Consider the following 24,533-nt stretch of genomic DNA (forward strand, 5'->3'; position numbering starts at 1 on the left):
ACCTATACGTTGGCATCTGTCTGATTGATGCAGTTTGATTGGTCCGGACCATAGTGTGCTATAAATTTGTATGGAACACATTGTTATTGAATAATACAGGCTACTCTTTTATACTCACTGGTGCACCAGTGTAATTAATTATACTGTGCCAACCTATAAGTGGTGTTACTCCTAAGTTTATCGACGATCAATTAACCTATGTATGCTAGTCAGTTGTGGTAATTTTATGCTTCTGCCTTATAGGCTATTAATTGTTTATACCAATTAAATTGTTACAGTTGAACAAGCACTTTTTCCTCTATTTTTTTTATACACACACACACAGCTCATACAAAATGGTCTGTATGAGGTGTGTGTGTATATAAGTAGTCTGTATGAGGTGTGTGTGTGTGTGTGTGTGTGTGTGTGTGTGTGTGTGTGTGTGTGTGTGTGTGTGTGTGTGTGTGTGTGTGTGTGTATATATATATATAGAAGTAGTCTGTGTATGAGCTGTGTGTGTGGTAACTGTGGCTCTTATCTTATTTCAGGTTAATGTGATCCACACCGCCAGCCCCGCAGAGGCCCCTAATCACATCGTCGCTCAGCCACAGTTTGTCCACCCCATGCATCATTCCTTTGTCGACCTGTCTGGACATAACCTGGCCAATCCTCACCCAACATCAGGTGCGTTACAGACCTACAGCCTGTCATCTTGTGCACTCACCATGTAGAAAATTGTTTAATTTGTGAACGGAAACCTTCAGATACCTTCTGGAAGCGTAATCATTGTTCTGCCATCAGTCAGAGATACATCTGTCAGCCCAATTCTATTGTTCTCAAGACAACTGTCTCACTTGCTGTCTGATAGCGCCCTCTACTGTAACATTGTTGTACTTATTACATTGTGCTTGATAGTACCACAATTGGAAAGACTGGCAGCAAATATCAGTCATTGTATCACAAAATACTGAACCTGCCTAACGGGGTGGAGTAGCGTTGTCCTGAACGTCTGGCACTCCAACACTCATCCCAAAACGGCTAGGGTCAGATTCTTGAAGTTAAGGTGCACTTCTGTGGATGGCAGCTGAAGATTATATATTTTATTTGTGATTCTCATTAGACTTTGGGTACTGCAAAACCAATAATTTATAACTTTGCAATATCGTTTTAGTACTTATGAATATGTGAATAATTTTTCCATGAAACTTGTCCCTTAGTTGTGACGATCGGTAACAGCTCTGGTGTAAGTGAAGGGACATTACCTGTGGCTTATTCACAAATGGATGACACTGGTAGGTCACTCACTGTAGCTTCTCCTCCGCAGTTGTTCCCAGTGCGGCCACCATCGTTATCGTGGTCTGCGTGAGCTTCCTGGTCTTCATGATCATTCTGGGTGTGTTCCGCATCCGCGCCGCTCACCAACGCACCATGAGGGACCAAGAGGGCGGTAAAGAGAACGAGATGGACTGGGATGACTCTGCGCTGACTATCACTGTGAATCCCATGGAGGTAAGTGCATCATTGTGTGACCACATTTACCTTCACTTTTTGCCTTTTTATATTGAGACTATTGTGCAGAATGTAATGGGCGTAAGTGGATATTTACCTTCACACAGCGGAGAGTCTGAATGTGACCACGAACCGATGCCTCCACGCACTAGAAACCCGTGGCCTGGGATCAGCAGCCGTCGCAGCTTTACATTAACAGAATTCTACGTTCTGATGATGGAGATGTCCTTTTTATATTAGTCAGATCTTAGTGTGCGCTCAGGAGATGGAAACACTCAGATGAGACGCCTTTAAACTAATTAAGGTCTTCTGCTAATGACACCAAGTATTTTCCTGGGAGCAGGAGAGACAACTATAAAATATAGAGATGCAACGGTCTTTTCATTTATTCTTCATTACGGATTTGTCTTGTGCAATATAAATAAATCTCTATATCTATTTTTAAGTAACAGAAATGTGAGTATGTAGCCTCGTACTGTCCTTTGCTAGCGGAGGTTGAGGACTATCGGTAGATGCTTGGTGAAACACATCACTTGTAGATAGAGCTACATGGTAAAGTCAAGGTAATAAGTTAAATGTAGTGTTTAGTCTCACTGTGTACCCAGTCTGTATAGGTGGCTCACATCTCAGTGACAGATAACTGCTATCAACCTGTCTGTCTGACCCTATTCTATCCTTATCGAGTACAAACTAGTGTCCGGGCTGTTTTCATGAGTTGTACGGCCGAACACTAGAGCAGGACTGTTCATCCTGCGACTCTCCAGGTGTTGTGAAACTACAAGTCCCAGCTATCTACTGACAAAGCATGCTGGTACTTGTAGTTTCACAATACCTGGAGAGCCACAGGTTCGATAGCCTGCTCTAGCACAAGTATATTAAATGCACACTTACCCCAAAGCTTATCCATGATTTATGTAATGGAGGTTTAAAGAAACACTTTTACATACATTCTGTGACCACACTTGCTATAAATAGCAGTTACACAACCAATTTCAGGCATTGCATTATGATTCTGGTCTTTTAATGTAAACATTTCTCTTCTATAAGAATAAGTGCTAAAAATTAGGCTATAGTGCCTTTAAAACTACATCTTATTTATGAGTCGCTATGTTGCTGTAGCCAACTTTTAATTGAAAGTTTCCTATTAATCTACTGGAGCCGTCGCACAAGAAATGCCGTCACATGTAGGGCAGGCCTGTCGCACAAGGCCGTCTTATGATTTTGTCGATCTGTGCAGCGCACACTCAATGTGCTCTCTGAACAAGAGGTTGGTGGGTCACCTGACTAGACATAAATAATCAATGACTGATAAAGTCTGCAACGCCAATGCTGTGGGAAAAGTCTGGGGCTTAAAGTACACTCAGGGGAGGTATATAGTATTCTGATTCTGCCGGTGTAGATTGTAAAGTCTGGGACGTAGAGTCCACCATTACTCTACTGCTTTCACATGGGGTAAAAACCCGAAAACAAGAGAAATGGGGTAAAGTAACGATGCAGATGTTCTTTATGTTGAATGTAATGGAATAGAACTTTTCTTGATCCTCATTGTGACTTTATCACTTTTATTTCTTTTTCTTTATTCCAGACCTACGAAGACCAACACAGCAGTGAGGAGGAAGAGGAGGAGGATGACGACGAGGAGAGCGAAGACGGAGAGGATGACGACATAACCAGCGCTGAATCGGAGAGCAGCGAGGAAGAAGAGGGCGAGCAAGAAGAGGACCAGCAGAATGTGAACCGGCAACAGCAGCTCGAGTGGGACGACTCCACTCTGACTTACTGATCTCAGCCGCCGCCGCCACCCACTCACCACAGCCCACACTCATCTTCCTGCAGACACACGGCGTAAAACGTCATTCCAGGCGCTAATTCCAGCTGACACACGGAAATACAGTGCCCCCTCTTCTGCCCTCCTGGTGATTGGGGCCATTTTCAGTGTTTAAATCCATCTTGCACTTTCCTTTCACTTCCCCTCGACGTCAAGAGGGACATAACAGTTTCTGGACTTCATTCTCCATTCCTTATTTCTCCTATCAAAGCTGCAAACATTACGGTTGACGGATGGGGCACAGGGACTCCATGTAGACTGGCGGTTTTATCGTTTGTTTTTACCCAAATTACTGCATGTCCGAAATTCACCCAAGAACCCTTTCCCTGTCCGAGGTGCCAGTTTCTCCTGGCAGCGAAAAGTCTTCAGCTTTCGCGACTGGGCGACATTACAAACGGCTCCACCGACAGTAAAAGGGGGCTAGTAGAAGACGACTAGTAAAAGTAGTAAAAGACTTTTTAAAATTTTGTTGTAAATATGTTGGAATTAATGTAATTATGTCCATGTTGGTGGTGGGAAGAGGTTTTGGAATCAAGGAATGCAGGCTGGCACCTGTGCCAGTCTTGCGCAGCCTCAGTGAGGCGATTTTTCAATGGCTGGCAGATGTCTGCAGCCTCACAGTGGCAAGAAGACAAGATGGCGCAAGTCTGCTTTAATGCGCTCACTCCAGGGCTTGACATGTTGGAACTCCCAAAATACAAGTAAAGCACAGAGCTGTAATTACTCAAATGACCACAAGATGTCAGCCTGCTGCGCTCTGGAGCAAGTAGCAGACTTCAGTGGGGGCTGGAGCGCAGCCAGGTGGCCGTCACAGGCGTTATAAATGTATGGGGTACTTCCAGCACCCCAATGGGGCAGTTTTCTTGTTCTATCCCCGTGTTCCTTCCTTGCAGAGCAAGGCACGGTGCGAGTGCCTGACCTCTGACCTCTCTGCTCTAATCCAGCACCTGTGAGCTGGACCTTAACAATATTGTTTACATGTAATTTTTTTTTATTATTATTGTCCCAAACTCGTTTAAAAAAACAAGAATCTGTAAATTGTGCTTGGGAAAAAAAAAAGCCCATCTTGTAAATCTACTGAGGTATTTGTTCAGCAGTGCTCTTAGGGGCATCTGCAGAACGGCTGACACGTAAGAGCCGTTTGTGGCTTGGAAGTAACTGGAGCTGTAGGCAGCCGTACGCTGCCGCAGGGGGTGTGTAATACAAGTTCAGACAACCTGTCGTTCTCCTGTTGTGGAACTACAAGTCCCAGCATGCCGGCCTTTTAAGTGGCAAGGCATGCTAGGACATGAAGCTCCACAACCGTGGAGCCGCAGGTTTACCTACCTCCTGGAGTAATCCTTTCTCGGCAGGAAGGATATTTATGTATTAAATTCAATATGTCCTCTTGGATGATCATTGGTTAAGTAAAGGCTTACTTAAAGGAACTCTGCATGTAAAATAGAACTGGTTTCATTTGTAAAGAACGTCTAATAACATTCACAGATGTATGAAAGGTTCGGTACATTTCCTGCACAGATCTGACATAAGGGTTTGGTTTTAGGGGGAAGCTTTTTTTAACATACGCACATCAGGCTTCCTGTCAATTTACACTTGAAAGCCTAAAGTGGCCGATACTCGAGAACAATGGCTTCAAGGGAGATGGATACTGAGGTTATATAAACGAGATGCTCCCTCATTCTGTGCCCATACATCTGTGAATGTTAATGTGTTTTAGGGTAGGGTGGCCCTCTGCCACTGGATAAAGTGCAAATGGAGGGATTTGGGTGTAAGTAGGGACAGGGCGGACTTGCTCCACTCTCTTAATTGATATAGGTAAGTGGATGATGTCATTAATTGGAAATGAGTTATTTGTACGCTGTTGGTCCGAGATGCATTTTATATAGATTTAGATGATTTCAGAGTTGAGGAAGTGGGGAATGGGGACGGCTGCGCAGTGGAGCAGCCCTAGTGTGGGCAGAGGTAATATTCAGGAGAAGGCAGCTACCACTGTGCGGCCATCGGTGCATTGTAAGAATAGAGGGAAAGAGAAGTGAGAGTTGATCACTGGAAGTTGTAGAGCAACGACCACACTTCACCACCAGGGGTCAGTCAGCACATGCACAGGTTTGGGGGGTCTCCATCCTACGTACAGTAGTGCTGCAGACCAGCTGGCTTAGGCTTTTATTTGTGTTTCGTTTAACCATAAATGTAAATTCTTAGATTTTTACGTAAGATACGGGGAAAATGTTTTAATGACTTGTGTGATAACGTGATAAACATAACTGCTAGCTCTTGAGTAACCGGGGGAGGGGGGGGAGATTTTAACTTTTGTTCCTCCCAGTTGTCCTGTGTTTCTGTTGTGTAGCTCTGTCCATCCATTTTAATATCATCGTAGCTGCTGTATTTAGACTTTAAAAACAATGCGTCATGTAACACTACCGCTCAAGCTTCCTAAGACTCTCATGCTGTATGTAGGCGCAATGGATATTAAATTTTCAGATTTGTATATTGGTGATAGGTCCGTTTGAACAGTCTATAAGCTACAATAAATATCTGGTTCTAAGTTCCGCTGCCCGTCTTTATTATGTGCATTGTGGTCGCCTGTGACAATTTAACAATGAAAACGCTGCTGTTTCATTACTCTAGATATGGTGAATGGTAATTCTATTTATTGCTGTGTATGACCCTGTAGAAGTCATGTAGCGCTGTGTTCAGAGCCTCACTGAAATGTTTCCTGTCCATCTTTCTTTCCCAAGCTCTCTCTGGCTGCTTCTACTCCTCACATTGTCAATAATCCTGAAAATATTTCTCCTGCACAAAAGCACTCTGGAAACATCAGGTCTTGTACTATGACCGTAGCTTGTAAACAGCCACGGATGCAGTGCGAGTCCATATAAATACAGCAGGCGATACTGAGGGCTTTGCATTGTGTGTGTGTGTGATATATAGGAGGAGCCCCAGTCCACAGATGTGACTCTGTAGTGAGTGATTACAGACAGGATGTTACTCCTGTCTAGAGCAGGTGCTGTCTGGTTAGATAGACAGTGTTTCATTCTAATCACTTTGGTGCACTCAATTACTGGAGCTGTAGGTAAATGGCAAAATGGACATACAGTCAGGTCCATAAATATTGGGACATGGACACAATTCTCATATTTTGGGCTCTATACACCACCACAACGGATTTGAAATGAAACTAACAAGATGCGCTTTAACTGCAGACTTTCAGCTTTAATTTGAGGGAATTTACATCCAAATCAGGGGAACCGTGTAGGAATTACAACGGTTTCTATATGTTCCACCCACTTTTTAAGGGACCGAAAGTAATGGGACAATCGATTCAAAAGCTATTTCATGGACATGTGTGGGCTCTGCCCTCGTTATTTCATAATCAATTAAGCAGGTACAAGGTTTGGAGTTGATTCTAGGTGTGACATTTGCATTTGGAATCTGTTGCTGTTGACTCTCAAAATGAGACCCAAAGAGCTGTCCCCCATCAGTGAAGCAAGCCATCATTAGGCTGGAAAATCAAAACAACCCCATCAGAGAGATAGCAAACACATTAGGTGTGGCCAAATCAACTGTTTGGAACATTCTTAAAAAGAAAGAACGCACCGTAGAGCTCAGCAACACCGGAAGACCACAGAAAACAACTGTGGTGGATGACAGAAGATTTCTTTTCCCTGATGAAAAAAAACCCCTTCACAACAGTTGGCCAAATCAAGAACACTCTCCAGGAGGTAGGTGTACATGTGTCAAAGTCAACAATCAAGAGAAGACTTCACAAGAGTGAATATAGAGGGTTCACCACAAGATGTAAACCATTGGTGAGCCACAAAAACAGGAAAACCAGATTAGAGTTTGCCAAACAACATCTAAAAAAGCCATTACAGTTCTGGAACAACATCCTATGGACAGATGAGACAAAGATCAACTTGTACCAGAGTGATGGGAAGAGAAGAGAAGAGTATGGAGAAGGAAAGGAACTGCTCATGATCCAAAACATACCACCTCATCAGTGAAGCATGGTGGTGGTAGTGTCATGGCGTGGGCATGTATGGCTGCCAATGGAACTGGTTCCCTTGTATTTATTGATGATGTGACTGCTGACAAAAGCAGCAGGATGAATTCTGAAGTGTTTCGGGCTATATTATCCGCTCATATTCAGTCAAATGCTTCAGAACTCATTGGACGGTGCTTCACAGTGCAGATGGACAATGACCCGAAGCATACTGCAAAAGCAACCAAAGAGTTTTTTTAAGGCTAACAAGTGGAATGTTATGCAATGGCCAAGTCAATCACCTGACCTGAATCCAATGGAGCTGCATTTCACTTGATGAAGACAAAACTGAAGGGAAAATGCCCCAAGAACAAGCAGGAACTTTAGACATTTGCAGTAGAGGCCTGGCAGAGCATCACCAGGGATGAAACCCATCATCTGGTGATGTCTATGTGTTCCAGACTTCAGGCTGTAATTGACTGCAAAGCATTTGCAACAAATTATTAAAAAGTGAAAGTTTGACGTAGGATTGTTTAGTTTGTCCCATTACTTTTGGTCCCTTAAATTTGGAGGCACATATAGAAACCGTGGTAATTCCTACACTGTTCCCCTGATTTGGATGTAAATTCCCTCAAATTAAAGCTGAAAGTCTGCAGTTAAAGCACATCTTGTTTGTTTCATTTCAAATCCATTGTGGTGGTGTATAGAGCCCAAAATATGAGAATTGTGTCGATGTCCCAATATTTATGGACCTGACTGTAGTGTGATAAGCTTGGGGACATTCTTTCATTGTACATGTATCAGTGTCTTTAATGGCCAGCTGTCTGTCCTGATGGATGAGATTTTAGAACAATGGTTCCTCCCCCCACATGAATAGGTGGGCAGCAGTATAACAGACATCTAGTGTCCTGTCCAGCTGTGTTATTATAGGATGCCGCAAAACCAGTGTGGACATCTATCGCCCATATTGTATCTTTATCTGGTGGAAAATAACTCACTTATGAGCATAGACTTTACAAGATTCCAGAATAAATAAGCTTCATATGTACATTGTTTATTTAGTGATCAGTTACTTTGCAAAATGATTTTGTTCTACCATTCAGCCTTTACTGACTGGAAAAGGACGTGATAATAGTGAAGCAAATACACCAACCAGCACTAATAACTATATAACTCCCTGGCGCTTGATCAGAGGGGATAGCAGGTAATTTTAGGGTCAATACAGGGGTACCAACCTCTACTTGTAATTCCTAGGAATAGTATATGCTACGGCACTAGGAATAATAGTCAGGTATAGATAAATACAGAGAAATTTATTAACTGCAGTATTTGTGGGTAACACCCTCCAGTATTCATAACACTGACATATTAAAAGATGGCACATATGAAGCTGTAAGCATAAAGACAGACAGAGAAGATATACCACATTTAAGTGTGGCAAACAAAATCCATATTCGCCATACAAACACAAGTCTCTGATAGGGCTGGTAAAGTCCACTAGACACAGAGATACAATAAAGTCAATGGTAAATAGATGGGGCAATCATGAAGTTTCCGTTAGGCTTGTCAGGCCACATAAACACGGTTTTCTGATAGGGCCACTAAGGTCCGCTGAACACCAGGAGTAAAAATCAACTCTATGCGTGTCAGGCAGGTATAAAGTCTCCTTTAGGAATGTCAGCAGACATTGTAGTCCGATGGAGAGCGCCTAAGAAAGGCTGGGTGATAGAGGACTTACCCTCAATATAGATGGGCTTTGGTGTCCTTCCAAGTTATCCTGTTATGTGCCAAGGTAGCCGATATGATGAACGCTTGTGCCGTCCCGCTGAAGTGTGATAATCCCGCTGAAGTGTGATATATGATTATATCGATCCCTGAAGAAGCCTAGTGCGAAACGCGTTGGATTGAACATAATTGTGCCTCTCAAAGGCACCCTACATATATCAGAAACCGCCGCTGTGGGAAACAAATGGACCCACTTCACGCATGCGCATCTCTGCTAGGATTGCGATACTACCCGCGACTTCCGGGTTTGGATTATCACCCTTCAGCGGGACGGCACAAGCGTTCATCATATCGGCTACCTTGGCACATAACAGGATAACTTGGAAGGACACCAAAGCCCATCTATATTGAGGGTAAGTCCTCTATCACCCAGCCTTTCTTAGGCGCTCTCCATCGGACTACAATGTCTGCTGACATTCCTAAAGGAGACTTTATACCTGCCTGACACGCATAGAGTTGATTTTTACTCCTGGTGTTCAGCGGACCTTAGTGGCCCTATCAGAAAACCGTGTTTATGTGGCCTGACAAGCCTAACGGAAACTTCATGATTGCCCCATCTATTTACCATTGACTTTATTGTATCTCTGTGTCTAGTGGACTTTACCAGCCCTATCAGAGACTTGTGTTTGTATGGCGAATATGGATTTTGTTTGCCACACTTAAATGTGGTATATCTTCTCTGTCTGTCTTTATGCTTACAGCTTCATATGTGCCATCTTTTAATATGTCAGTGTTATGAATACTGGAGGGTGTTACCCACAAATACTGCAGTTAATAAATTTCTCTGTATTTATCTATACCTGACTATTATTCCTAGTGCCGTAGCATATACTATTCCTAGGAATTACAAGTAGAGGTTGGTACCCCTGTATTGACCCTAAAATTACCTGCTATCCCCTCTGATCAAGCGCCAGGGAGTTATACAATTATATACTCCAATAGGGTCGAGCTATCCCTATATCCCCCTACTCCCAGGTGGCTGCTTACCCACTGATATTTTAATAGGGAGCGCTGAACATTCATTTTACTATTAGCACTAATAACTAATCTCATTATTGGGGTGTAAAGCAATTTGCATCTTTTTCAGCTATTTTAAGTCATATTCTAGCACCTGTCAGATCTCAGATGTTTCTATACAACATTCTGAACGCTCCACTTGTATCACAGCAGTCACAGATTGGGAGTTCCAGGGGCTACGATTGTGTCCCCAACAACATGTCTAAGAGCCTCTACACCACCCAGGTATCACATCTCAGCTGTCAGTATCCCAACATTACGTGTTAGACAAAACATTCAGTTATCATAAACATACAAACAATTGTGTGTAAAGAGTATGTGAAGAAAGCTAGTGAGCATGTAAAGAAAGGTAACAAATTTGCGTGGAGATGGAGTGTGAAGAGTTTTAAAGAGAATACAAACGAGAGTAAAGTGTGTATTTGTAGCAGTGTATTTGAGTAAAAAAAAGCAAGTTTGTTTATTTGTGTAAAGGAGAGTAAAGAATGTATTTGTGTGAGTATTTGAGTAGAGAGTTTGTGTACTTGTGAGTATTTCTGTAAATGAGTATAGGGTGTATGTGTAAACAAGAGTAAAGTGTGTGTCTGTAAAGGAAAGTATTTGTGTGTGTGTAACCTGAGTAAAGAGTGTATTTGTGTAAATGAGTAAAGTGTAACTGTGTGAGTACTTGTCAGTGTGTGTATAAAGGAGACTAAATACACACACTTTACTCTAGTTTACACCAACAAATTTACTTTCTATACTCATACACTCACACAAATACTCTTTACTCTCCTTTACACACTCACAAATACTTTCCCTTACAGAAAAACACTACTCAAATACAGTTGCACAAATACACACTTTGTATAAAAGGAGAGTAGAGTGAGTGTATTTCTGGAAAGAAAAGTATTTGAGTGTGTGTGTTTGTGCTAGTGTAAAGGAGAGTAAAGTGTGTAATTGTGAGAGTACTTGTGTGAGAACTTCTGTAAAGGAGAGTAGAGTATTTGTGTAAACGACAGTAAAAACTTTCTGTAAAGGAAAGTTAGTGTATATTTGTGTAAATGAGAGTATAAGGTGTACTTGTGTAATCAAGAGTAAAGAGTGAGTATTTCTGTAAGCGTAAAGAGTGTATTCGGTAAAGGACAGTGCATTTGCACAAGTATTTAAGTGTGTGTTTGTATCTCTAATGAAAAGGAAAGTATTTGTGCAAGTGTATTTGAGTAAAGAAAGTAAGTGTGTATTTGTGTAAACACGAGTAGCGTATGTATTTGTGTAAACAAGTAAATTGTGTAAAGGAGAGTAAAGAATATTTGTATGTGTGTATTTAAGTAAAGGACAATGTATTTGTACAAGTATTTGAGTAAAGAGTGAGTTTGTGCGAGTGTGTATGTGTATCAGTGTGAGTATATAAACGAAAGTAAAGTATGTGTATTTGAGTAAAGAGTGTTTGTGAAGAGTGTAAGAAGGAAGGGTCTGAGTTAAGGAAAGGTGTAAATGTTCTCCGGGACAAACCATATTACAATGCGAGGGGTGCAAATTAGTTTTCTATTTTGCACATAAGGAAAATACTGGCTGTTTTTTCATGTGGTATACATACTTGTACACTGAAAAAACAGCCAGTATTTCCTTATGTGCAAAATAGAAAACTAATTTGCACCCCTCGCATTGTAATATGGTTTGTCCCGGAGAACATTTATTTTTTATTGCCTTACTTTCATTAATGAATCAGGCTCTATGTGTGTGTTTGTGTGAAGGAGAGAGATTGTGAAGAGACAATGAGCACGTGTACTTGTGTGATACATAATGTTCTGTGAGAAGTGTGTGTGTGTGTGTGTGTGTGTGTGTGTGTGTGTGTGTGTGTGTTAATATTTTTGGTTAAGCATAAGAGGTATTGCAGGGTTAGCGCAGGAAAGCATAGGGGGCTGCGATAGGTAGAGAGGGGACACAGTGTCCGTCCTCCCATCTCTTTGCAGCCACAGGTGGGTGGTGACCTTCATTACCCACAAATGGACACCTCCCTGCACAGAAATAGGGGAGATCGCTCCTTAACACCAATACACTGAGCCCCTATTACAGGTTTCATTTATAGCATTCACAAACAATAAATTTCCAATTTTAAATCCCATTTAGAAATAATTAATGTGGACAAAATAATTAATGTTTTTGTAAATGTACATTATAATTATAATGTTTAGTAAAATGACTCAATGATACACAATGACTATTCCATGTCACAAGACAGTAAGTAACTGCTGAATCCTATTAGTATTTGAAGAAACTTTTAGAATTCTTAACAGATGTATTTTGAATTCCACTTTATGCCATTTACAAAGTGGTGACCAGCAGCAGAGGTTCTTGTGCGATATCACATCTACTTTTACGCAGCTGTGCACAGTGCTGTGGGCGGAGATGGGCTTAGAACCCACTATCCAAATATGATGCATATAGTACATGTAACAGTGCTGCAAGAGAGTATATAAATCAGATAATTGGGGAGGTAGTGGTGCATTCACTGACTACATATTACAGTTGTACTTCTACAGTATCTGAAACGTGCTGAAAGCAGAAATTGCATTCTATTATGGTGCCATATTAACTGCTGGGACTAGGATCCTGTAGTGTACTGCTAATGATCACCTGCTTATTGCCAAGCAGAGGAAAGACATGGCGATCTCCGACACACAGCGTCATACGACCGCCAGTCCCAGCGGTAAATGACACGGGAAAGCGCGTTGCCGTCGGCTTCCTCGCCGGGCCTGGGGACACGCAAGGACGGCTCGATAGGATAAGCAGTTACTTCAGTGCGATGGAATATTCATGTCTAAGTCACATTTCACCTTCACTTCCAGCACTGGTCACTCCAGTGATAGTTTAATCTATTTCAACCTCAAAACCAATCCTTATTCCAATAGATAAAGATGTCTCCAACATAAATGTTATAGAACACAAGCTGTAATAAATTCAGGGTTACAGACAAGAAGTCTGACATACATAAGAGAAAGTGTCACCAAAAGCAATGCCTTAAATCTCAAGCTCGGGTGTGATCAGTTCCTCAAAATGTAACATATTTTTCAGTATAGTTGCTGTGGCATAGAATAGATATGTTTTACCAGAAAGAAACTGAACTTTATAACAATATAACAACCAGCAATACTTACCCGTCACAGCTTGAGAGTCAGCTCCAGTCTCGTCTCGCTCCAACATTCCTGAAACGTTATCCAACATTGCTCATTACCAGAATGTGCCACAAATAAAACATTTTTCTATATATTAGTACGAATGGTGAATGTCTCATTTAACAGATTACATTAGAATAATTTTTCATATTCCAAAACAATGGACAGATGAGACATAAAATCATTATCCATGTATGCGATAAAAACCCAGTACACAAGACACCTTGGGCAATATTTACTAAACAGAGTATGAGAAAGTGGAGATGTTGCCACTAGCAACCAGATTCTAGCTGCCATTTTGTAGCATGTGCTAAATAACTAGAATCTGATTAGTTGCTATAGGCAAAATCTCATTTTCACCTGCAGATTAGTAAATATACCCCTAATCTCAGTCTAACACATCAGTGGAGAACCGAAGTTGTAGAGAAATAGGATTATTGTATCCTAGATCCTGCTGAAAATAAATTGTTCAGTGAATGGTTTGTTTGCCCCGTCCCAAATGAGCACCAGAACTAAATCGTACAGTCTTATTTCTGCGGCTGATAAATCGGCTTTTCACACGAACTGACCACCACCTAATGACTTTTTAATCAATTGTAAAAAAAAATATTAACACCTTAATGGCTGTAAAATTTACTCTGGACCAGACAGTATAAAAAGGAAACTCACAATTTTTCTTTTGTACCCGAGGGAAGTTTACAGGTGTTTCTGAGACAGATCTGCATAGCTGGAAGCGAGTTACCACCTCCTGTGACTCCGGCACATACAATGGGAGACCCCTGACTGCCATGGTGATAACATTCTATCCACATGTATAATTCTGCATTCAGTGATCTGTGATCTAGATCCCTCTCTCTGCGGATCGTACACTCCGGAACGGAGCACAATTGTTGCAGTAAAGTGCTTTTCTACAACACATAACAGAACACAGATGTAGCTTCCAACATCCGTAATCATTAAAAAGTAAAGGGTACATTATTTCTTATTATACACAAGTCTGAATGACACAGAGAGAGTCACCGTTATTTAGACTCAATGCCCCAACATCTGGCACACAGATTTATTCCGACACATACAGATCACCCGTTACCTTTACTGTTCTATGTGGGAGCAATGCTGCTATCACCTGCGCTCCCGTTAGGGCCACAGCGGTATTAGAGTCAGACGACACCGCCTACAAAACGTTAAGACTTCCCGTTTTAGTGCAAGGAGCCATAACCAAAGCGGGGAAGAAGGACGTCTAGTAATCCTTCACATCAGACAAAGCTAAGTGAATTCCCTGTACCGTATATTCATAACACAGATATTAAGTTTAGTGTAGATAGGATACATGGGAGGGTTCACGGAACGTTTAAATATATTGAACCCAAAATAAAACAAAAATTCTGTCTTTCCAAACACGCACAGTGTACACATTTATTAACATAATTACAAGGGGAGTTGTTTATTGCGACAATGTTTCGTTAAAGGCTTTCCTGTGTCCAAAGCTTGCAGAAAAGTACAGGTAGTCTGTGATATTATGTCAGTGCAAGTTCTGCTGTTTATGGGCTATGAGAATCCCAGAGGTCTTCAGACTAACCCCAGTGCAACAAGCTTGGGATTAAATCTCCCCCCACAGTACGGTCCAGACAAACTGACTAGTAGTAGGTTGGAATCTTCGTACACAGCGCTAGACTGAGTGTGCGGCCGAGGACTGCAAGAACCAGGACTCCAGCAAGATCCCGACAGACTACAACTCCTATCATACATCACTTAAAGGAAGTGGTCATTCCTCAGCGATGGTTATCTACCACAGCGCGGATGACACGGAGAAATCTACGGTAACCGACATGCTAAATGGAGCCGCTTGCTGATGGAACCAAAGAATCGGTCTGATCGGAGAAAGGTGGATTATAGGCTCACATGCCGAGACAGCGTAAAGCTTGTGGAGGACGTAGTGGGCCCTGGGTCCCGGGGGCCCCTGGACTGCATAGCATTCAAATCATGATCTTGCAATGCTGAAAGCACAGCGATGTCGATACGTCTCGGTCAGATGGGACCTTTGTGTCGCCAACACACGGGGTGGCGCGCAGACTTGGTAAATCCCCAGTGAGTGTGTTTAAAGAGAACGTCTTCATCGGCCGACTCTCCAGAGCGCTTTGTATGAGACCAGTTGTGCCCAAAGCTCTGTACACGGTAAGTAAATCCAGCAAGTCTCCGGCCGGTCACTGTCTGTTGTCTTTAGACACCGTGTGAGCAAACCAGTTCACTTTGGTTTTCCAGCTCTCACGCAAAGCCTCATTAAACTTCACCCGGAACTGCTTCAACGCGTCTTCATCACTCTTCCCCAGCGCCAAGGAATCCTGTCCGGAATAAGGGAAGCGTTACACGGCTAATGTCAAGACTAATACTTACATTGTATGTTTAGAGGTTACATATACAATTTATTAATTTAAAAAAAAAAAAAAACGTACAAATTATATTAGCGGGTCAAATTTGACAATTTTTCTATAAATTTGGGGAATGTGATTTAAAAATCTAGAAAACAACCTGGTTTTCGATGACCGCAATAAGAGAGCTACAGACACTGAATAATACCACCCTATATTGTAGCTCCCACATATAGGCATAGAATCTGACTTTATGCAGGTTTCTACATATCTAAGACACTAAAGTCTCCAGTGCATACATCTCTCGTTTCTCGAATTTACCGACTTCCCGCCCTCCGACCACAACCGCAGACACAGCGACACCTAAGTACTCACCACCCAATCCTGTTCTCATTTTCACTAAACTACTCCTATGACTGCATTGTCCTGTCCTAATCAGGCCGCCTCTTTCTATAACAAGACACTTCAGCCCTAGACAATGCGGCTACTACATATAGTCTCAGACAAACCAAACCCCAGCCTTGGCACAACGTGAAATCGCGTTCCTATCCCCATTTCCTCCACTATAAATTCTGTCCTCCAGAATCCAATTCAAATTACTTACTCTTACCTACAAAGATCTCAACACCACTCCACATACATCTCAAATCCCATATAAAAATACTCTCCCTGTTGTCCTCTTAAATCAAACTCAAACCTACGCCGTGTGTCGCTTCTGGTAACCAGCGCTCACTTTCGTCTACAAAACTTCTCCCGTGCTGCTCCCCTCTTATGGGATTCACTAGCATCCCCAATCAGGCTTTCCTACAGCCTTCAAATCTTTAGACACGCTCTGAAAACCCATCTCTATATTAGAGCTCACCTTATCCCAGATGATACTACTCACACTAATGCACAATCACAACTGTCCCAATCTCCACTCTGAACCACACGGACTCCTCTTGTTTAAGCTGTGCCCTCTTCCAATTAGAATTTAAGTTCTCTAATGAGCAGGGTCCTCCATACCCTTTGTTTTCATTTCCCTGTTTTACGTATGTCTTGTTTTCTCTACTGTATGGGGATGTGGGCCACTGTGGCGCTTTACAAATCTACGATAATAATATTGGCCGAGGCCATTATAAGTATGCCTCTATTGGGTGTAAGGGATTGGTGTCCTTTAGGTATGAATACACTGGGAACAGAGACATGAGGTGCCTAGTGCCTGAACTGTCCCCTCCCCCGCCCTTGGCACAGAATGCTGGGTAACAGGCTTGCAAACCCCTGCCCTATTAATATCCCGTCTTGTTTTATTACCAAGTTTCTTCCCGAATGTAAAACCATATAAGTGTTAATAACCGATAACTAAAAAAAGGAAGTATGTGTTACATTACGGGAAGGATGTCAGTGTCCATTCATCACAGACAGATACACACCAGCCTGATGTCACACACACACTTCCTTTTTTTTTTAGTTATCTTACGTTCTCCTCAGCAGTGTGTGCCAGGGGGGGTGGATATGGGACAGTGTACACGCTTCCTGTATCAGTTCCTAGTAGACAGACTGGCTGCATTCCCAGGAGTTTGGAGCCAACAAAATGGCTGCCTCCAGTGTGCGCAGACAGCAGACACTGGGAGACGGAGCCACTCACCTTGAGATACTGGATGTCCTTAGAACAGGTGAGCTCGGGCAGGCCGGCTGCTTTCATCAGTGCAAACAAGTTTAGGAAGAGGGCGCCGTGGCAGCGGAGGATCGTGTACGCTTTTTCACAGTAGTCCCGGAACCTGCGCGGCAAAATAAAGGACATAGAAGTGTACAACAATATATAACCTGGGCGACCTGCAGTAGGAAACTGCAGGACATCAACATGGAGGAAGGAAGCGTTTCCAACATAAAGACAATAAAAGTAGTTATTTTATTTCCTATTTATTCCTAAAGCCAATAGATTCCTCAGTGTTATATGGTCATACAGTCTATAGGTCAGATTCTTACCGGTCGCCTACACATAAAGGCAGCCATTGTGTGCGCAGACCCAGCGTGCAGCCAATGAGCGGCTCACCAAGGCGCCATCGCACCTATGGGGGTTGGCGTATTAATTCGCTCTGCCACGCTCTCACAAACATTAGCCCAGCCCACAAAATGGCTGCCACGACTGTGTGTAGCCAATCGGACCCTTTTTAATGGTCAAATTTTATTTTTTCTAGGCTATATAAAGGAAGGGGAGTGAAAACAAAACTGATATTTAAATAATATTGGTGACATTAAGCAACATAAATACACCACAGCCTGCAAAATAACCTACAATATAAACCAAGAATTACACTTACAAAGCCACCATCAGGCTACCTCCAGTGAGGTCACGTAAGGAGCATGGCGCCCCTCCGTAGGTTTACAGCGTCTCAGATTAGCTACAAAGTCACTTTTAGTGTGTTAAAGGGGCTTCCTCACCTCTCAAATTTCTCACTGTTGTTGGTCTTCCCCTGCTGGATAACGTGCACAAAATCGTACGTTAGGATGAAGGGAACGCGTTCTCGGTTAAAGCCAAATTTGGTTTTAAAATTACCAAGGAAGTGACCGAAATCAATGTGGAACAGCTGTGAAATGAAAACATACGATTAGGAGGATGGTACAGGGAGGGTTTGGATTGGCAGCGTTATGCCTGGCATATATAGCACATAAAATAGCAGAGGCGTTATCCATTCCTACGGAGAGCAGGGACGATGGATGACACCATGATGTTAGTGATCGCCCGCTCCTCACCAGTCACTGGCTCTGCATAAGACGGCCCTGAGCCCAGAAGGCCTCTACACATACGCGAGTCTGCCAATCTCAGGGAGAGTCTGGAGACAATCATTGCTGGTGTGAGACCAGGCCTGGCCAACCTGTGGCTTTCCAGGGGTGGTGAAACTACAAGACCCAGCATGCTTTGCCAGTAGATAGCCAGCAAGGAATGGTGGGAGTTGTGCCAGCACACCTGGTGAGCCACTGGTCGGCAAGTAAACTCCTACACTGACTGTGGAATGCCGACACCCCGACAGTGGAGACAGGGATAATAAAAACAGGGATCTCTCTGCAAATCCCCTCCTCCAGGCTGTCATTATAGCAATTCCTTTCAAAATGACGCAGTGGTCAGTGTACCGCAGCAGGGGTGGCATCCGACCTCCAGCATCTGGAGCTATAACACATACTGGGGCCACGTACCTGTCCGGTTTCACGTATCATGATATTGTCGCTGTGACGGTCCCCGATGCCCAGCACGTACGTCGCTACACAGTAGCCAGCACAGGACAGAGTGAACTCCTCAATAGCTCGCTCCAGAGAGTCTCTGTTACACAAGGTACAGAAGAAAGACTTTCAGAAAGAAATACAACTGGGGACGGATAAAAGGAGGACAATGGAAAGAGTCAACAGAGATTAAAAAAAAAATAAAAAAAAAAATCTTTAAGATGATCTATCTGCGGTCACAGAAAATGATGAATAAAAACTTCCCTTTTAGATGAAGGAATCTTTGTATCATTCATCCATTTTTTTATATTCTTTTTTTTTAAACCTACATTTCTCAAAAGAGCCCAAATCAATTTGGAAAATATTAGGTCACGTCCACTTACGATGGTTTTATAAATACAAATGACAAAGTGGTAATAATACTGGAACCTCCCCTCATATTATACAAAGCCTCATTCTGGGACATCCGTTATATTGGACTTTTTATCTGACATTACAAAATAAATTCCTCTTCCTTATTACAGAACAGATTTGCTCTACTCTTAACCCTTTGTATCTCACTAGTCCCTGTATCATCAGATGCAGCAGTCACCAGTAGAAGCCTGTGCGATTGATAAACGCATCTTGCGCCCACAACTCCCGTTACACACCCTGGATTCTTGCTCTTTAACCAGTTCAGCAGCGCGTCCTTATTGAACGCTGCAGTTGCCGCCATGTTGCTCTTGTTTCGCTGGATGTTGGCGATGGTGTCGGACTGCATGACGACCTCAATAAGACCGGTCTTGTCCCCTGTTGATAGGCAGTCATAAGGGGTCACTCTGCAAGGATAGAAAGAGGGGGTCACATACTCAAGTTATAAGTCTGAGGGGTATATTTACTAAGCTGCGGGTTTAAAAAAGTGGGGATGTTGCCTATAGCAACCAATCAGATTCTAGCTGTCATTATGTAGAAAGTACTAAATGATATCTAGAATCTGATTGGTTGCTATAGGCAACATCTCCACTTTTTCAAACCCGCAGCTTAGTAAATCTAGCCCTAAATGTCCAGCCTCCTTCACAACAGAATAATACAGAACTAATGTGATCTCTTCAGTGCAGTTACCTACACTGACCACAAGGTGCACCTCCGCTAAAACATAAAGTACTACTTGAAACTGTTAATATATAGATTGACAGGCCCATCTCCACCTCTAGAACACTTAAGTATTATTGGCTATTGCTCTCCGGACCTATGGCCAGCAGCCTTTGTATGACTGCATCCACAGAACGCTAGTTACCTTACCTGAGATCCAAGCCCTCCTTCTTCCACAGAACATCCATCAGCTTAATCATCTGTAGCGTCAGCATGTCCTGCCGCAAGTCTGCCGAGATCAGAGGACATTATGTAAATGTTTCACAGAATACAGACCCCTCCCCGATCTCACATGGCCCCATGGAACCGGTCTTACCATCTCCATTCTTAAAGATGATTCCGACTCTGCTGCCACCCAACAGGTCGTTATTGTAGACAATCCAAAGCGGCTTCATTTTGGACTCCATAAAAGTGCAAAGTTCCACACTGACAACAAGACGGGTTACTAAGACGATGGATGCATACAGGACGCAGCCCCCTGACTTAAATAACAGCCCACCAGCCCGCACTGCTCCTTACATCTAACTTGTACAGTTCAATGGTTGGATTTCAAGAACCGGTGTCAGGAAAAGGCACCGACCTAGTGAGGTCCTAGATATTAGTTATCATGGGATGGGATTATAAACATCAAACGACCCATCTATATAACCAGGGGCATCCTCCCCCCTTCTGGCGAGAGAGAAGTGATGGGGGGGGAATAGGGACAGCAGTGGACCGTCCCCCTCCCACTATCAGTCTCCATAGTACAGAGATTACAGGAAGGAGCACAGGACAGGATGTTACTGCCCAAGATGCGCTTCTCTATCTTCTGTAGAAACCTATAAATACCAAACCACCTACAACTCCGATATTACAAGAGGACCATTTGGTTGCCTGGAAATTGAAGTTTAATGGTGTTGTACTGGGAAATTACACATTTAAGAGAATGGTTTAGGCACCTTATGTCCCTACACTCAGGCTCAATGTGCAGATTACATTTCTGCTATTTAAAACCCAAAACAGAGGAACGAGGCTGCGGACCTCCTTCATGTATAATCGGATCTTCCTGCCCATATTGTACCCACCACACGTCCGTCAGAATGAGGTTGGGGTCCAGAGGGGAGTAGATGTGGGACAGAGGCTCCAGGTAGGTGTCCTGCCGCAAACACATGTGCATCGCCTCCTTGGCCTGGGCCTTGGTGGTCTTCTGGACGCTGGACCTCACAAAGTCATTGAGACCCTTCAGCTTGGACAGAGCATCTCCCTGCACCACACAAGATCAAACAGGTCAGTTACCAGCAGAGACCGTGAATAAAACGTCTTACACAGAATGACCTGACGGAACTAATACAATTATGGAAATAAAATTCTGAGCTTCTTAAAAACAAAAAAAAACAAAAAACAAACCCTCTTCCTCCCCATTCCTGAAACTGCTTTATTCTTTTAATACCAGCAATGTCATCTAATTAGAGGATGGGGCAACTGTTATGCAAAGCGGTGTGAGATTAGATGTTGACACCCACCTGGAACCCACACGATTCAAACCCCTTTACTCTATTTTAAGCAAAAACAAGAAAAAGGAATTGTACCAGACACAACGCTTACAGTCCTTGCACGATCACCTTGTGTAAGCTATACTGAACACACACACCATCCAGGCCATTCTGTAGCCAGATAGTGGATTATGATTTAATGCAGCTTGAGAAGGCAGCATGTGATTGGTTACCCAGCATGCACCACCCACCTTATTGAAATATTCACCCTGCCTGAGGCTGGTAAATACAGAGATGTTACTGCTGGTTTAGGAAACCCTCTTATTACACAGGGTTCTGAAGGTAGATGACAAAACCATCTCCAAGTCATTCCAGGTACGGCGAATATAATCTGCGACACTCCACCCCAACTAAATAAAACTATAGCTCTGCATGGTCACCATCTACACCCATGCTGCAAGCAGAGAGGGCATTAACAAAACAATTGTAAGTCACAATCTACAAGAAAATAAGTAAGTACTTCTTCGGTTTCCAAAACAGACAAAGCAGGGTGCAGTACTGACACTTGTCCAGCAGGGGGCAGAGATGCACTGACACTGCCTGCAATTAGTTGTTCATTAAAATGCACAGAGTATCGCATAACAGAAAAGCCCCTAAGTTTCAGGTGAAAGATCAAATGATTCCCCTTCTCCCCGGCTGCTTCTTTAGAGGACAACGCAGGTAAATATCTCTATAGAAGGACTACAAAACTATAGGGAGGTTTTTTGTTTTTAATTACAACTAATTGCAAATTTTACTGTATTGTTTGTTTAAGGGAAAAGTCAGTTATATAATGTGTCCGTCACCTGCACACAGGGGAGACCGATATATTTCAGGCTGAACCAAAAGCCATAGCCGAGATTGTTGAGAATGAAAGTCAGATTTGTCCTACGGAAGTATTAGTGGACAGATGCATCATGGGACATTCCAGGCAGTACAGAAACATGTACTGGAGTATAGCGTGGAGGGTGGAGTCCATTGTACTTAACTCATTAGTGTCCTGGTGGGATGAACCATCACACATCATGCTGGCCCACCAGTGCCAACCATATGTGTTTACTGAGGGGAGGTTCTATTTGGAAAACATTCCATTAAGTAGTACAGGAACGATCACAGCACTGTACCAAAAACATCTGTATAAGTAGTACAGGGACCATCATAGCACTGTACCAAAAACATCTGTATAAGTAGTACAGGGACCATCACAGCACTGTACCAAAAACATCTGTATAAGTAGTACAGGAACGATCACAGCACTGTACCAAAAACATCTGTATAAGTAGTACAGGGACCATCACAGCACTGTACCAAAAACATCTGTATAAGTAGTACAGGGACCATCATAGCACTGTGCCAAAAACATCTGTATAAGTAGTACAGGGACCATCATAGCACTGTGCCAAAAACATCTGTATAAGTAGTACAGGGACCATCATAGCACTGTACCAAAAACATCTGTATAAGTAGTACAGGGACCATCATAGCACTGTACCAAAAACATCTGTATAAGTAGTACAGGGACGGTCACAGCACTGTACCAAAAACATCTGTATAAGTAGTACAGGGACCATCATAGCACTGTACCAAAAACATCTGTATAAGTAGTACAGGGACCGTCATAGCACTGTACCAAAAACATCTGTATAAGTAGTACAGGGACCATCACAGCACTGTACCAAAAACATCTGTATAAGTAGTACAGGGACCATCATAGCACTGTGCCAAAAACATCTGTATAAGTAATACAGGGACCATCATAGCACTGTACCAAAAACATCTGTATAAGTAGTACAGGGACCATCATAGCACTGTACCAAAAACATCTGTATAAGTAGTACAGGGACCGTCATAGCACTGTACCAAAAACATCTGTATAAGTAGTACAAGGACCGTCATAGCACTGTACCAAAAACATCTGTATAAGTTCAGTTACAACAATTGAGATGCATCGCCATTATAATCCTACCTGCTTCATAAGAACCTTCATATGGTAGGTACTCCCCCGGCAATACGCCTCCAGAATGAGTCCGAACCTTAAAGCCACCGCCGGGACGTGCATCTCGGACCTAGAGGGAATGAAGAGGAAACTAGGCTGAGAATTTGGAGGCTCCGAAGTAGAGACGTCAACAGGCCAATTACAACTGAATAAACTGCTATTTTTTCAGGTACCCTCCGGCCAATCGGTCAACGCTTTCTCCATAGACAAACGAGCACTCTCTGATGGTGCCATCATCATTGTGTATTAAGTGACTTCTTACCGAAGGTGCCAGAACAAGAAGTGTCCGATCTTGCGGTGGATCAGCGCCCTTTCCAGGAGGAACGTTGTCAGTTCACAGTCCAGGTAGGATTCATACTTGAGAACCTGTACCAGCTGCAGGAGGTATTGACGGAGCTCCTCGTTCCTATGGAGGAACCAAATTAGGGTCAACTACAGTTTTACTCACCCCAGGCTAGTGAGGACTCGCGTCTATATCCAACCATTAAGTTCTCAACCCAATCCACCAGACCACCTACTACTTCAAACCAGCTTAGTCAGCCATCTGGTGCCTGAGCGACCGCGCATGGAGCACCAGCCACTGGAACCCACGAGAGCTGCACTTACGTCAATTTCTTCAGGCAACTCATTGTGAACGATCCCACGTATCGATCAGGGAAGCTGAAGTCTAATAACTCCAGGGCTGTGAGGACGGGCAGCTCAGGCCACATCTGCAGTAAATACACCATCTATTGGAGACACAACAAGAGACATTATTTACGATTGACGTCTTCCGGGATCTACGCTTCCTCCTATGTGATTTTCAGTTGATATCGGGTCGGACTCTGGTCTATACCTGTGCAACATCCTCGTGCTTGTTCCATTTGGTGGTCAGCAGTAGTTTGGGGAGGGCCTCTGGGTAATGATCTTTGATTTCGTGACGCAGTTTCCAGACAAGTTCCTTCTCGTGCTCGTACAGCTCCACTTGGCCTTTCCGTTCCACGATCTCCTGGAGCTGCTGTCGCTGCAGAGGGGGGGGAACCGGAACACAGACACCTGATGTTAGTCATCTCGTAGCAGTGACCCAGATC

The 24,533-nt window shown here is 43.1% G+C and overlaps 2 protein-coding genes and 1 long non-coding RNA gene across 7 annotated transcripts in view; 2 read left to right on the forward strand and 1 right to left on the reverse strand.

The window, feature by feature from the left end:
- Window positions 1-362, forward strand: part of LOC142107131 (uncharacterized) — a 1,229-nt gene extending 867 nt beyond the window's left edge. Inside the window, exon 3 of the long non-coding RNA XR_012679878.1 lies at window positions 1-362. This exon is cut by the window's left edge and continues 202 nt beyond it. This is a non-coding gene — a long non-coding RNA (uncharacterized LOC142107131).
- CLSTN1 (calsyntenin 1) overlaps window positions 1-5,861 on the forward strand; it is a 76,585-nt gene extending 70,724 nt beyond the window's left edge. For all 4 annotated transcript variants that reach the window (XM_075190297.1, XM_075190299.1, XM_075190298.1 and 1 more), the window contains 3 exons: window positions 528-663; window positions 1,304-1,488; window positions 3,074-5,861. In XM_075190297.1, coding sequence (XP_075046398.1) covers window positions 528-663; window positions 1,304-1,488; window positions 3,074-3,271 — 519 coding nt within the window. In that variant the 3' untranslated portion in view covers window positions 3,272-5,861. The remainder of the gene's footprint in view (window positions 1-527; window positions 664-1,303; window positions 1,489-3,073) is intronic.
- Window positions 5,862-14,638: 8,777 nt separating this feature from the next.
- The window catches only part of PIK3CD (phosphatidylinositol-4,5-bisphosphate 3-kinase catalytic subunit delta), a 32,499-nt gene continuing 22,604 nt past the window's right edge, over window positions 14,639-24,533 (reverse strand). For both annotated transcript variants that reach the window (XM_075190277.1, XM_075190276.1), the window contains exons 12-23: window positions 24,299-24,466; window positions 24,070-24,191; window positions 23,726-23,869; window positions 23,434-23,533; window positions 21,021-21,199; window positions 20,273-20,382; window positions 20,107-20,185; window positions 19,476-19,643; window positions 18,802-18,925; window positions 18,049-18,194; window positions 17,252-17,384; window positions 14,639-15,597 (exon numbers count right to left, since the gene is read on the reverse strand). In XM_075190277.1, the coding sequence (XP_075046378.1) occupies window positions 15,460-15,597; window positions 17,252-17,384; window positions 18,049-18,194; window positions 18,802-18,925; window positions 19,476-19,643; window positions 20,107-20,185; window positions 20,273-20,382; window positions 21,021-21,199; window positions 23,434-23,533; window positions 23,726-23,869; window positions 24,070-24,191; window positions 24,299-24,466 (1,611 nt within the window). In that variant the 3' untranslated portion in view covers window positions 14,639-15,459. The remainder of the gene's footprint in view (window positions 15,598-17,251; window positions 17,385-18,048; window positions 18,195-18,801; window positions 18,926-19,475; window positions 19,644-20,106; window positions 20,186-20,272; window positions 20,383-21,020; window positions 21,200-23,433; window positions 23,534-23,725; window positions 23,870-24,069; window positions 24,192-24,298; window positions 24,467-24,533) is intronic.

This window comes from Mixophyes fleayi, chromosome 11 (genome assembly GCF_038048845.1).
Source record: "Mixophyes fleayi isolate aMixFle1 chromosome 11, aMixFle1.hap1, whole genome shotgun sequence".
NCBI classification, from domain to species: domain Eukaryota; kingdom Metazoa; phylum Chordata; class Amphibia; order Anura; family Limnodynastidae; genus Mixophyes; species Mixophyes fleayi.